The 15,312-nt window shown below is 42.5% G+C and overlaps 1 protein-coding gene across 2 annotated transcripts in view; it reads right to left on the bottom strand.

Moving 5' to 3' along the window:
* CEP41 (centrosomal protein 41) overlaps positions 1 to 11,293 on the bottom strand; it is a 35,388-nt gene extending 24,095 nt beyond the window's left edge. The window contains exon 1 of one of the 2 annotated variants that reach the window (XM_019751234.2): positions 11,172 to 11,293. In XM_019751234.2, the coding sequence (XP_019606793.2) occupies positions 11,172 to 11,204 (33 nt within the window). In that variant the 5' untranslated portion in view covers positions 11,205 to 11,293. Of the gene's footprint in view, positions 1 to 6,126; positions 6,287 to 11,171 lie in introns of those variants that run through there. The other variant, XM_074315603.1, reaches the window with a different exon arrangement.
* Positions 11,294 to 15,312: the final 4,019 nt, after the last annotated feature.

The raw sequence follows: 15,312 nt of genomic DNA, 5'->3' as shown, positions 1-15,312 counted from the left end.
CAATTAATTGGGTTAATGTTAGGATAAGGGTGGCAAAATGGGGAAAGAATCAGATACATAAAAAATAGAACAAATGCTAAAATTTCATTGAATTTAAAGATGAAAGGAACTGTAGACTGTCTCCTCAAAAGAGGACTCTTTGCATGCAACAACATGTCCACAGGTGAAGATGGTTATCTTGTTTCTATCAAAACATTTCCCTATTTTGTCAAAATAATCTCATAGCACTATGTAACGAAAGGACTAGGATAAAAGTTCTTGACAATTATTCCTGACATTGAGCCCACATTGGTCTCTAATTTCTATCCAGTCCACTGTTGCAACCTAGAATAAGCCATCCTACTCTGCCTCTTGTCCTTTTTAACTATACTCTGTGATGGTTTGTAGGCCATCTGCTCTGAATACCCTCTAGATTTTACCCACATCTCCCCTAAACAGTGGCATGTGGATCCAGATTGAGCACAGTGCCCAGATGCTGTCAGGCCAGGACCCGGTTAGGCAGGCCTTTCCCACCGCTTGCCAGGAATCTAAGCCTCCACAGATGTCAGTATGATGGCATCTGCTTTCGGGACAGCTGGGGCACATCATGGGCTCAGGGTAAGTTTCTGGTCAGCAAAAAGACCTATGTTGGGTCTCCCCTGTCCTTTCCTCTGGTAGTGAACTCTGAATCTAAGCACGAGACATTTACTCATATTAAATTTCAGTGGCATTTTCGAAAGCCATTAAGTGAGGGAAGGCTAATGAATCAAGACATGACAAAATACAGCTTTCTTGCTCAGGTTTGTTTCTAGCCTGCAAATATGAAAACCATATGTTCAGTCACAGGTAGCTGTGGAAGATGAAATTAAAGCCAGGTAATACCTTTCCAGCTTCCTCTTCTGCCACTCACCCACAGGTTCCCAAGAGTGCCACACTCATTCAGGTCTCCAGTCTCAGCAAAGGTCTACCTAGCATGCCTTTGCTCCACTTCTCCTTGGAGAAGACTTCACTTCCTCTCTATGCTGTCCTGGGTGGAATGAGGTATTTTCTTCTCCCTGGCTCCCAGCATATGGACACCCTATACCATGGTGTACACCTTGACCTTCCTCTCTCCTCTAGGATTTCCTTGAAGGCAGGGAAATAACTTACTCAAATTTGTATTTACCTAGGACCTAGTACGTAGTAGGTACATTTATTGATCTTCAATCAATAAATGAATATCTAGAATGAGGACCATATTACAGCAATGACCTGGTAGTTCTTAGAAGGAAACATCAAACTCTAAAACCTGTATCACTTGCCCTTGAAAACACAGGTAACAACAGCACGTAGTTGAATTCCTTACAACTATCACCTACTATTTTAATACCTAAAAAAAAAAAAAAAAAAAAAAAACAGAGAAAAAAATCTTAGAATAAAAAGGTCAGTTCTTGAGCGTTATTGAAAAACCCATTGACATTGCCTGTATTTTTCACTTTACCCCAGGCAAGTAAAACCTTCACCGTGGATACTTAGCACTGGTCCTCAGATGTGTCTTGGAACCCCTGAGCTATTTTACCTTGAGAGAAAGGTTTCTCCATCAGATCAGTAACCTGCTGTCTAGAAGAGAAAGTGAGTCTAATGCCAATTACAGCTCCTTCCTAGACAAAGATGGGGAAGATTCTTAAGTGAGAGAAGGAAAATATTCAAAGTCTCTAAAGGGGACTTTAGGATGAGTTCCTCAGAGGGAGACAATATCATGGCAAAAAACAAAACAAAAAACAAAAAAAAGCAAACAAAAAAACAGGGAAAACACGTGCCTGGTAAATTAACTCAAGAAAAGCTAATACTAGAATTCAGTTATCTTAGACTAAGATATTTTCTTTTCTTTCCTTCTTTTTTTGTTTTCACTCTGTAATTTTATAATTTCTATATGCTATTTCTTATTTTTACTTTTGTTTTGTTTTTCCCACTAGTTTCCTAGCAAAGCTTCTTCTGAAAAAATTCCAGGCTAGTCTCTGCTGAATCAAGGGGATTTGTCCATACCTAAGCCAACATAGCTAAGAAGTGAGGGTGTCTCTGGGGACCAGGTGTGGTGGCAGTAGAATGATGGGGAGAGTGTGGACAGCTGCAGTCAGAGAGCCCTTCCCGCCCCCGGTTTTCCCTTACATAGACTAATGAGAAATCCATATGCTGCAGTAGAAAAATGTACTATTTCTTTCCCACTTTCCCATTTTGGTCCAACTTCTTGTTCTTGACTTTCTAGCACCAACCACAATGTAAAACTATTTGTGCTCCACAAAAGCAAAGCACCACAGATTGTATGGAATTGCCATAATTTTTCCTTAATATTCTTGCTTTGGGGGTGACTGTTTCTTGACCTACTGACCAACTGGCTTTCTTCAGTTACATAAACAGGATGGAATGGTGGCAAGTGAAAGAGCTGAGAAAGAAGCTGTTTCAAAGGAGGATTATTCATTCACTCTGCAAAGCCTTACTGAGCAGCAATCATTCGCTCAGGCGACATCTACTAGGTGCCTACTAGGAGTAAGCCACTGTGCTGAGCACACAGAGGTAAAACAGCCCTCGTCACCTAGCTCTCACTGAGGCTGGGAAGAAAGACAAGTGAACGAACACATGCCGCACTGCATGATAATTAAGGAGAGGGAAGCTGAAGGCACAAGAGGAGCTTGTAAGATTGGCCCCTAATCCAGACCAGAAGAGTTAAGAGCCATTTCCTGAGGGGTGACTTCTAAGCTGAAATCCGAGGGCCGAGGAAGTTAGTCAAGCTAAACTAGTGGGTGCGATCTCCAGGGTTTCCGGTAACTGGTAGACCTGGAGCATAGGGGCCCTATGGGGTCAACCGAGGTTGGAGAGGCAGACAGGGGTAGATCACAGAGGGCACTGGATCCTCCGTTTTATCCTGTAGGTAACTGGTTCCAAATGGGCGCTTTTCCTTCTCCCCTAACCCCGGGGACAAAGGACAATGTCTGAAGACACTTTAGGTTGTTAGAACTGGGTGACAGGCCAGGCATGGTGGTAAACATCCTACGACAGAAGAGTCCTCACAACAAAGAATTAGTTGGCCTAAAAGGTCAGTAGGGCTGAAGCTGAGGCGCCCTGGTGAAGATGACGGGGAGTCACTGAAGAAAGTTGGAGGAGTGCTGGGATTGTATTTCCATTCCAGAAAGATCACTGTGGCAGCACTGTAATAGGATCACAATCAAGAATACAGGCATAAACATCAGTTAAGAGGCAGTTGTGCGAAGGGGATCTGTGGTCCTAAGGAAGTAGCAGTAGAGATGAGGAGGAAGAGACAGTCTCAGGAAATCTATAAGATGTAAAAACAATATGATTTAAAATTGGTGTAACAGTGTGTGTGTGTGTGTGGGGGGGACAGTGATGCCATTCTGCAAAAACAGGGACAACGAGGGAGCATATTGAAAAACAGGATGTGCTCCGTTTGGGGCATGTTGAGTACAAGGCCTCTGTGAGTTACCCAGAACGGAAGTGGCCTGGAGATCAGGAGAGAGATCCTGGCTAGAAAAAACAAGAGTTGGGGTTGTCAGCACATGGGCAGAAGGGGAAGCCATGGGAATGGACCAAATCATCGTTGGAGAGTGTACAGACCGAGAAGAAAAACCCTACCATTTAGGGTCAGGTGGAGAAAAGCATCGTGGATGAGACTCACAAAAGGCCAGAAGAAAGTGGGTCATGAAAACTGGAGTTTTAGGAAGAAGGGAGTAGACGCCAGTGATGGGTGCTGTCAAGTCAGTGAACAAGAGGTCAAATATGAACAAGCGAACAAGAATGCAGGTCAAGTAAGAGAACAACAGAAAAATGAATTTGGATTGAGCAAACCAGGACATTGGTGAGAAGCCTGGTGGATGCGGTTACAGTCAATTGACAGGAGCAGAAGCAAAAACAGCAGGTTGGGTGTAGGAGAGGGGAGGAAGGAAAGAAGAGGATAGTAGCCAGATGGTCTTTTTTTTTTCCCCCTTGAGAGTTGCTAAGGAATAGTTTTTGTTTTGTTTTGTAAGAAAGGAAGATGTGAGGATGTTCATAGGCTTCATGAGCTGGCCAACAGACACTGAAAATGAGGCAGGAAGGTATGGGAACAGAATGGGAGAGGATGAGACCCAGTGCCCGGGTGGAAGGGCCAGCTTTGGAGATACTATTTAAGATAAAGATATAAATAGGTGGTCATGATGAAGTCCAACAGGAGAGAGAAGCAGAGAAAGTTCATGTTTGTGGTTATTATTACAGGCTTGCTTGTGGGTAACCAAAAACGCCAAAGACGCTTTGAGAGCTTACACCTTAGAAAGGGTCAAAAGACAAAGCCCTGACGACCCACCCCATCCTAGCTACTTAACTACTACTTAGCTTTCAAGACCCGGCACAAACATATCTTCCAGAAGACTCCTCTGACGGCCCCAGTCGGATGGAAATCTCCTCCTGGCCTGCACCATCACAGCACTTGGTACCATTGACACTCCTTGTACTTGTAGACCTTTTACCTGCTACAAGGCCTTGCCCTAGTGGGAGAGCAGTAAGGACTGCCAAATGGATGAAGGTGGTTCTAAGACCTGAGCAACACGCAATGTGCGTGCCAGTGCCATGTGGGCAGCAGACACCGAGGGCTCTAGGAAAGTGAAAGAGGGAGAGCTCACACACGGGGGTGATAAGGCCGCACTCGTGGAAGCAATGGCACTGGAACTGTTTTGAGGGCTGACCTTCTGTGGATAAAAAGATGGGGGGAAAAGATGGAAAAAGTATTCCATGTGCAGCAAATTTTAATAGCAAAGCCTCTTTAAAAGCATGTGTAAAGAACAGCAGATTTGCTGGAGAAGGTCCAATAACAACAGCAACAATAATAAAGGTAATTGCTGCTAACATTTGTTGAGCACTGAACTCTGTTGTCAGGCGACTCCCGAAGCATTTTACCTCCATTATCTCATGTAATCCGCGTAACCACCTGTGAGGTAAATATTATCACCCTCATCTTACATATTAGGAAACAGAGGTGGAGTGACTTCCTGAAGGTACTCAGCTGGTAACAGTGGTGGAACCTGGATTTAAACTGGGCAGTCGGGCTCTAGAGCTTGCACTCTTAAACGCCATACTGTACAGCCTCATTCTGGCAGGAGTGCTGAATATGGGGTCCGCTGATGGGTCTTAGGAGGTCCATGAGTCCTATGAAACTGTATGCAAATTTTTGAGTGTATGTGCATTTTTCTGGGGAAAGGCTCCTTAGCTTTCGCCAGATTTTCAAAGGAGTTTATAACCCCCAAAGGGTTAAGAATCACAGGTGTATGGAATTGTGTGCTAAAGGCTGGACATGGATAAGCAGACTCCAAGTGGAGAACCCCGGATGGAGAATGCATGTCTGGATGAGACCCTGAAGACAATGGAAGGTGCTAAAAATACTGAGCTATGAGCCACACAATCAAAGAGTATTTTGGCAGATTACTAACATATGCAAAGTAAGACAGGGCTTTGTGAATCCATGAATGTTGGAGAAGAAGGGAGAATAATGAGAAGTCGACAATAGGATTTTTCTGAAAGAAAATCACCAAAAAATGAGTGAGATTGTCTGAATCACAAATCATTAAAAATGAATGAGCTTTTCTGACTTCCCACCTCTCTTACAATGAAACTCGCAAGGTTGTTCGCACTTCAATTGCAACATGTGTAATACAATTTACATTTAAAGGATGTAAAAAAACACCATCATACATTTTGTTCGGAATTTCTCTACTTATCTCCTTTGTAGAGAAGTCCATAAAATGAAGGGAGTGGGTGTCAATTTCAAAAACAGCCTCATTTAAGGCAAAGACATTTAAAAATAGGTCTTTTAAAGGAGAACTTTTTTTATTACGGGAGTTTTAATCTGGTCCAATTCTATTGATCTCAAACACCAACCATGACCTGTGTTCACATATACAGCAGCCCCTACTTTGCCAGCAGCTACAACTTGCGGCCTCTTTTATTTTTCAAGATGGCCACACAGAATTTGCCATCCCACTTGGACTGTGATGTAGGCACTCCTCCCATCAAGGTTTCGGGCTTATGTTTCCTCCCCTGGAAACTGGACAGCCCCGTGACCATGACGGAAGTGATGTGATATGACTGCTGAGGCTAGATCATAAAAGGCAATGCAGCTCCCACCTGGGTCTCTTGGGACACTTGTTCTTGGAAGCCAGCCACCCTGCTGCGAGGAAGGCCAATGCACATGGAAAAGGCCACTGGTAGGTGGTACGGCTGGCGGCCCCAGCTGAGGAGGTCCCAGCCAACAGGCTGAATGAACAACCAGACGTGTGAATGATGAAGGCTTCAAATTCACTTGGGCCCCAGCTTCCATCTCTCTGCAAAACCACATGAGAGCGATCCCAAGTGAGAACTACCTAGCTGTGTCTAGTCCAACTCCAGAACCAGGAGAGATAATAATAAAATGACTATTGCTATTTCAAGCCACTAACTATGGGGGTGATTCATGACAAACCAATATGTAATTGGAATATCCCCACTCTTTTTCCTTTCTAGCTAAGCTCCTTGGGGCAGGGGTGGGGGTGGGGGACTACACCGGGTATTTGCACCTCACTCCTCAATCCATTGCAGGATGGCTACTGTCCCTACCATTCTACCACAGCTCCTGTGGCCAACATCAGAGATCCCCTAATTGCCAAGTGGAAGGGCTACTTTTCGGTCTTTAACTTACTTGGCGTTTCTGTGCTGCATGATACTGTTATATGGCCCCGTCTTCTTCAGTTTCCACTCCTTTGACTTCAGTGATATCTCTCTCCCTGGTTCTTCACTGACACATGGATCATTCTTGTCAGTCCCTTAAACACTGTATCCCCCAGGATTCCCTCTTCTCAATCTATAGGTTCTCTGTGGGCCAAACACTTAGGTTTAATTCCATTTATATGCTTCTGATTTCTAAGTAGTGAACTCCAGCCCTGCCTTCTCCCAGCTCAGACATATATTTTTACTCATTCAACAGATATTTAAGGAACAACTAACTATTGTGTGCCAGGCAGGAGTACAATGCAGACAAGGTCCCTATCTTATGTTCCTATAAGTGTGCCAGAAATAAATAAGCCAATGAAATCATTACAGATAATGATCTACTGGGCGAAGAGAACATATTGAACAAGTGCACCTAATTCCACTTCCTTCCAAAGCCCCAGTGAAGCCCCATTGAAAAGAATGTATTTTAAGGACATAATGCCCCCCAAAACGTAGAGTGGGAGAAGTGATAGCAATGGATTTCTGAAGTCTAGAAAGCACACCAAGTAAAAATGACTTGATGGTCTCAAGAAAATCAAATGGAGAGGCAAGAACAATTCTTAAAAGTCTAAGGAATCGAGAGCCCCAGGCACCTCCAAAGAAGGGAATAAAAGGAGAGTAGCTGAAACATGGAAGAATGGCTGACGGCAGAGTGAGCAGCAGTGGGATCTCCCGTACCTCGGGGTGACTGCCTCTGCCCCTCCCATAACAGATATCTACAGATTTATTCCCTGGAAAGGGTTTCTGGATTGGGAGGTCTCCAGACACAGGGAAAAGTGGAGATACCATTACTGAAAATAGAGGTAGTAAGTAAATGATGCGTACTAATGTTGAGAGTTAGCCCTGATCCCCAATTCCTGCAGGAATTCAACTAGGCTTTTACTCTCAGGAGAGTGGGGTTTCTGAGGAAAATGACCAGCCTGAGCGGAAAGAGCTAAAGGTACAGATGAGGATCAGCAAGCCCCTCCCCCAAAATTCTTGTGTTGAAGCCCTAATCCCCAATGCAACTGTGTTTGGAGATAGGGTCTTTAGGAGGTCATTAAAGTTAAATGAGGTCGTAAGGGTGGGGCACAGATCCAATAAGATTAGTGTCCTTTATAAAAAGAGACAGTCAAGAACTCGGTCCCTTTCCACATGTGCACACAGAAAGAAGTCATGTGAGCACACAGCCAGAAGGCAGCCATCTGCAAGCTAGGAGAGACCTCTTACCAGAAACCAAATTGGCCAGCACTTTGATCTTCAGCTTCCCAGCCTCCAAAACTATGAGAAGTAAATATGCTTTTTAAGCCACCCAGTCTGTGGTATTTGGTTAAGACAACTCGAATTTACTAATACCAATATTTACGACAAAACAAGAACAAAAATAGCAATATGGAGGAAATAGACTAGGGGACAGTTTTAAAAACTATTATTAGAGATATGAACACACACATACACACAAAATCTTGTTCAGCCATGTGTCACTTAACAATAGGGATATGTTCTGAGAAAGACATCGTTAGACAATTTCATTGTTGTGCAAACATCATAGAATGTACTTATACAAATCTAGATGATACAGCCTTCTAAATACCCAGACTATATGGTATACCGCCATCCTCTGTACTTAGTTTCTAAAAAAAACCTAAATGTAAGCTTATTACACAACCCAGCAACTGTACTCCTGGGCATCTATTCCAGAGAAATGAAAATTAACATCACAAAGAACTGTACCCAAAAGTTCATATCTTTATGTGGAACAATGCCAAACTGAAAGCAACCAAGATATCCTACAATAGTTGAATGGTTAATTAAACTGTTAGACAGCCACACCACAGAATACTAATCAGCAATAAAAAGGAATGAACCATTGCTACAGGCAACAACTTGGATACATCTCAAGGATGTTATTCGAAGTGAGAAAAAGCCAATCTCAAAAGGTCACATACTGCATGATTCCATTTATGTAACATTTTCAAAATGACAAAATTACAGAAATGGAGAATACATTAGTGGTTGCCAGGGGTTAGGATAATGAGGAGGAAGAAAGTGGATGTGACTAAGAGAGGGTAGTACGAGGGAGATATTGTAGTTCTGTATCTTAATTGCAAATCTACACATTTGGAAATCTCGATTATATTAAATCTACACATGTGATTAAAAGGCCTAGAACTATATATACCTTGCACAAACACCAATTTTCTGGTTTTGATATTGTACTATACTTACGTAACATACGACCATTGGGGGAAACCGGGTGAAGGGCACATGGGAGTACTTCGGATGATTTTTGCACATTCCTGTGAATCTGCATTTATTTCAAAATTGAAGTTTTAAAAATGACATCAGAGTCCAAAACAGAGCTCTGAAGAATGAAAAACATGATGGCAGAATTTAAAAACTCAATAGAAAGATTGGAAGATAAAGTTAAACAAATCCCCCAAAGAGAGAAAAAAAAGACAAAGAAGTGGAAAACTGGAGATAAAATTTAATAAAATTAGAAAACCGGTCATATTGAAGCAACATCATAATAACGAATTCAAGAAAGAGAGGATGGAGAAAATGGGAGGGAGAAAGTCAACAACAAATTAATTCAAGAAAATTTTATAGAATGGAAAGCATGAGTTTCTGGTGCCCACCAAAATGAGTGAAACCAGATTCAGAGCCACGAATGTCTTTGTGAAACAAAATAACACTGGGAACAAACAGAAGATTCTACAAGCTTCAAGAAAGAAAAAATCAAGTCACATATAAAGGAACAGAATGGTTTTGGACTTCTCCACAGCCAACAGTGGATGCTAGAAAGACCACAATACAATGTTTTCAAAATGCTGGTGATTTTCAACCAAGAATTCCATACTCAACCAAACTCTCAGGCAAATAAATGTGGTATAGTAATAGCATTTTGAGACATGCCAACATTTTAGACATAAATAAAAATTTCTCATGCACTCTTTCTCAAGAAACTACTGGAAATTGTGTTCCACTAAAACAAGAGAATAAGTTGGATATTGTCATCGAGGACACAAACCTATAATCACACACGTCATCCCTGCTCCTCTCCCCCTACAATCCTTCGATGTTATCCATATTCCTAAACTCAGTATGTCATCAGCACCAATGAGTAGCCCAAGCTGGGAACCTAAGCCATTATTACTCATTTCCCAAAGCTAATCATGAAGTCTTGATGATTTTTATCCCCTACATATTTCTCAATTCTGTTCCTAGTTCTGTGGTCTTACTTTAGGTCTATATCATAATAACCACCCAACCAATTTCCCTATCCCCAGTTTTGGGCTCCTCAAATCCATTCTCCACAATATACCTCGGCCGTCTGCCACCAGTGCAAATCTGACCATGTCACTCTTTACTTAACTCCTTAGAAGCTTCACGAATTTTGAGCAGCAGACAAGATAAATATCTGGCAGCCAAACTGCCTCTCTCCACACTTAGGTCCCCCACTTCCGTGACACTCTCCTGCAGAGTCTAAACACAGCCTCACAACTTTCTCCGCGTAGCTCATAAGTATCCACCATGACATGAAACAACTTGCAACTCCTGTTCAATATAAAGCCCAGGAACTTCAGCAAGGCACAGAAGGCCTTTCCAGACTTTACTCCTGCCTCTACAGGGTACTGTCCACTCCCATGTTTCACACCTCCTCAACTGTATTCATGCTGTTCTACCGGGGGTGCTTCTTCACCTGGCTAATAACCTTGCCATTTCAGGCTATCTCCATAAGCTGGGTGCTATCTTTCCTCCCTGCTCTCTTAACATCTGGTCCCCCCACCACATTGTACACAGTTCCTGTTTGCAAGTCTCCTTCCCTAGACTGAACTTATTCAAGGACAAAGGCCTGGGCTCATTCTCTAGCACCCACTGCAAGGTGGGAGTCCAGTAAACATCTGTTGAAATTAAATGGCCACAAATGCAGCCGGGCACTAGGGGTGAAACAGACAAGAAAGTAAAAGGACCTATGCGGAGGGGGTACAACTAATGTTACATTTTGTGTCTCTTCCAAAGGACTTGGTCTGCTTAATCCCTGCTCTCCCTGGATCCCCATAGAATTTATGGCTCCTTTTGCTTTTGTTCTTTTAGTGTTCAGGGGCTTCCTTCGTATGTTACTTATGTTTTGCAACTGCCACTCCTAGACTGTAAGCCCTTTGAGGGGAGGGCTGCGTCTTCCACACTTAGCTCCTCTTAGTGATAAACGCCAGCGTGCAGTAAGCATGTGCGGGACGACGGCCTCTCAGGACCTGATAACAGCCGGGCTGCCCCGGCCCCCAGGCCCGCCCCGCCTCCCTGCCGTCGGCAGACCCCTCCTCAGGCCGGCCGCTTCCCGCCTTCCGGCCGGCGGAAGTCGCCCGCTGCTCTTCCCTGCCCACGTGGGGCCTTTTCCGGTGCGCCCTTCCCCTCCGCCTTTCCGATCCGGACCTGGCCCTCACCTCAGGATTCCCAATGTGCCTCCGGGCAGACATATTTGCTCCAACCGACCACGCTCGGGGTTCTAGCCTCACGGGGAGCCTCTAACCTTAGCTTCCTACCCCCACAACCTCGCTCAGCCGCCTCCCTATAACCTCTTCTCCGATTGGCCTGCTTTCCCCGGCCAGCCAATAGAGACCCCATTTACTATTTCTCTGCTGGGTCAAGGGAGTAGGAGACACCGCTGAATGGTTGCCAGGGGCAACGCGGGACGCCGGCTGCGGAGGCCTTTTGTGTTCTCCGAGGGGCCGCGCGGGCTGCAGCCTTAGCGCGGGAAGAGGGGCGCGGAGGAGGGGCAGGCTGGAGCCTGCGCTGGGGCTGCTGTGCTGAGCCCGGGGTGGGGGAAGGGCTCGAGAGCAAGGGAAAAGCAAGTGTTTCTAGCAAATGTGGAAGAACAAATGCGGTACAGCGCACGACCCCCCACCTTAAGGCCATTTCACACATCTGGGCGACTTCTTCGACCATGGGGCATAGGTATGGGGCAGGGTTGTTCAGCAAGAATGGGAATCTGTAGTTTATTATTTTCAGGTTAAGTTATATGCAAATTATGCAAAATGTCATGTGTAAATACAGTAATTAGAGTTGCTTTAAAAGCTTTTAGCTGGCTAGAGCACGGCAGCCTTAATTGCAAAGTACACACACCGTTCTGTGATTCATCATTCATTTAACAAATATTTAATAAGCACCTTATGAGAAAAGCTGCAGTAGGTTTTGTGGAGGATGGGAAGATGACTAAAACCCAATCCCGTTGTCATGGAAACCATTGTGACTCCTGCCATCAGCCACCACCTGTTCTTATTCCAGATCTGAAAATTAAGTCCTAGCACCTTTACAAAACAATCACACACACAGTTTGACTTGGCTCCAAAATGTCCCACCAAATCCATCAAAATTATTGTTTCCTTTTACATGGGAGGAACAACACAGTAACCCTTTGTCCTTTGCTCTAGGTTGTTTTTCCAGGGAGGGAGAAAGGTTACTCTGAGCTGTTCATATATGCTGGCTCTCTGCTTGTGAATAGTAGAATACATGTGAGTGATTTTAGGGTCTGCACAGATGACCATTCAACACGGTCTCACATGACCTGTCCTCTCAGACACTTCAGCATCCCACCCGTAGGGCCAAACCTTGAACTGTTGTCATTCACAGCTGGTTGACCTCCAGGACTTTCAACTGGCCACAGCTGTCTCTTGCACTTTTTTGCCTACTGAGTTTTGTCTGAACTTCCCTAGTATTCTCCCATCCTTCAGTCTCTAAAATTCCCAGTTTCTCACCCCTCCACTTTATTTTTAGAATAAAAAACAGTTGAGGGGCTGTGAAAAATTGGAATGGGAGTGATGGGGAGAATATTTATCTAGAACCTTTTACATAGCGTGGAGAAGCTTTTGGACACATCACTACGTAGAAAGTGTGCTTACCCGGGTGAGCTGTGAGGGTGGGGAGATGATAGAAATTATGGGTAGAATAAACAGGAGAAAGAAAAGAAGAGAGGGAGATAATAAGGGACTAAACTAAGAGGTGGTGAGAGAGGAAAAGAGATTTAAATACATTTGTTGGTAAAATGAAGTTATTACATACAGGGGAAGAGGTAAGAGGTGGAAGGAATAGGAAGGCATCGAGGATAGCTACAATTTTTCTAACTTGGGGGACTGAGTAGATGAATGGTAATGCAGCAATCAAATTAAAGAACAATGCAGCATACAGAGAGATTATAGAAATGTGGGTTCTTGTGTCCAGCTGTCAGAGATGCCGATCCTGTGTGTCTGGGGTGGAGTTCAGGAATCTGTCACTTAAATACAGGTTCGCCCGATTCAACCCTTTGAATCTGATGCAAGAGGTCCAAGGGCCGCACACCTTGAGAGATTGTGCTCTAGAGGAGCCTCCATTTTCCTTCACATTTTGCCTCAATGGAATCCTCCAGAAGCTTAAAGCCATAAATCAAAAGGCTTTTAATGTCATGAGTTTCTTTTTGGAATTCCTTTTGGATCCTGCCGTAGCAAAACTATATAGCATCAAAATTAAAACAAGGTTCTTAACTTCCAATATGAAAAATATGTAACTAGCACAAAAAGATAAGTCGCAGAAGAAAACTGTTCGATAAACATATGAAGAAATGCCCAACTGCTAATGAAAGAAATACAAAAGCAAACAGCTAGGTCCCATTTTTCAACTACTAAATGGACAACTCTCATTTTTAATGATAATGCTCAGTGTCATGCTCATACATTGTCAGTATGAATAAAAGGAAGTGTGACCATTTTGCAAAGTAATTTGGAAGTGAGTATTGAAAAACCCTCAGCTCTTAATATTCTGAGAATTCCTCCTAAGGAAATAATCAGAGAGATGAACAAAGATTACGGCCACAGCTGTTTAATGGAATCTTATTTAAAATGATGAAAAATTGAAACAACCCAGTTGTTCATCAGTTAAAAATGATTAAAATAAATGATGGCATATTAATAAAAAGTAATATTATGGAACCATTAAAAAAGTATGTTTCAAGGAATACCCTGTTTCCCCGAAAATAAGACCTAGCCAGACAATCAGCTCTAATGCGTCTTTTGGAGAAAAATTAATGTAAGACCCAGTCTTATTTTACTATAATGCAAGACCGGGTCTATAATATATAATATAATTAATATAATATAATATAATACCGGGTCTTATATTAATTTTTGCTCCAAAAGATGCATTAGAGTTGGTTGTCCGGCTAGGTCTTATTTTCAGGGAAACATGGTAATTAAGGCAATGGAGAGCTGATATAGTAAATAGAAAGAGCTGGAAACAATTTTTTATTTAATCCTGATTTGGTGGGATAAAAATAGGTATTGAGAAAAAATTTCCTTTTAATATTTAAAATGTGAACCATCTCTGGATTATGGAATATGGATATTTGTTTTATTCTTTACACTTTTGTGTATTTTTCAGGTTTTCTTCAGTGACTATGAATTAATTTTATACCCTAATGAAAACATTTGTCCTCTAAGAAACAAAAAACCTGATTCTTACGTCAGCCTGAAAATTGTCTGTGGTGTTTGCCTGGGCTGATTTAGACCTGAGCTGAAATCTGTGTAATTCTGCTATTTAAAGTATTGCAGCTCTCCCGTTCTTGGCAGTAAAAGACTCTCCAAGCACTTGAGTGAGATCCTTGCAATCAGAGTCGTAATTGCTAAGAGGTTCAATCTTTGTTTGTAAGAGAAGAAGTTCTGATTCTTTTCTTTAAAAGTTCCTACTTCCACTGATTAATCTTATTTTTCATGAAGTTAGAAGTGCTCTTGTGAACTTCCATTTGTTTGCTGTCTTCTTTTTAACCCTGTATGTGTTCCAAAAAGCTTTAGTCTCAAAAGCAGAGTTGGTGGGAGTCCCCGATACATAGGTAAGTGCGGCCGGTTTAAGGGCAGTTCGTGTTTTAGGTGTTCCTGTGCTTGGTCAGTGAGCGTTTAGGTATCAAGTCGTCAGGTCCTCTTCTGAGCCTAAAACTCTTTGGACCCTCCTTCATCCTGAATCCACCTTCTTGTCCAGCACATGCCGTTCGATTAGCTGTCCATCCCCTCATCCTCGGCTCTCAGCCTGATTACCTGATCAAAGCCCAGCACTTAAAAAAAGAGTCATAACCAATAAGCCAATAATGGAGAGAAAATGGATTAATAAAAATACTCAGTTATTCCAAAGAAGGTAGAAGAAAAAAGAATAAAGGCTAAATAGGACAAATAGAAAATGAATAGCAAATATTCCGATTACATCCAACCATATCAATACTTAATTATAAATGGTCTAAACCAAGAGCGTAGACTATGGCTCTCAGCTCAAATCTAGCTTGCTGTCTGTTTTTGTAAAATAAGTTGTATTGGAATTGAATCATTATGTTATACACGTGAAAATAACATAATATAATATATCAGTTATATCTCAACTTAAGAAAAAAAGAAAAAGAAGAAAAACCAAAAAAAGTGAAGAAGGATCCAGCTGAGTCCCAATCAACTGAAAAATTGTGAAAAATAATAAAATAGTTGTTTTAAGATAAAAAAAGTTTTGTTGAAACAATCATACCTATTAATTTATGTATTGTCTATGGCTTCTTTCTTACTACAATGGCACAATTGA

Source organism: Rhinolophus sinicus, linkage group LG11, assembly GCF_036562045.2.
Source record: "Rhinolophus sinicus isolate RSC01 linkage group LG11, ASM3656204v1, whole genome shotgun sequence".
NCBI lineage: Eukaryota > Metazoa > Chordata > Mammalia > Chiroptera > Rhinolophidae > Rhinolophus > Rhinolophus sinicus.
The sequence above is the reverse complement of the archived record's forward strand: the minus strand, read 5'-3'. Positions and strand labels throughout refer to the sequence as shown.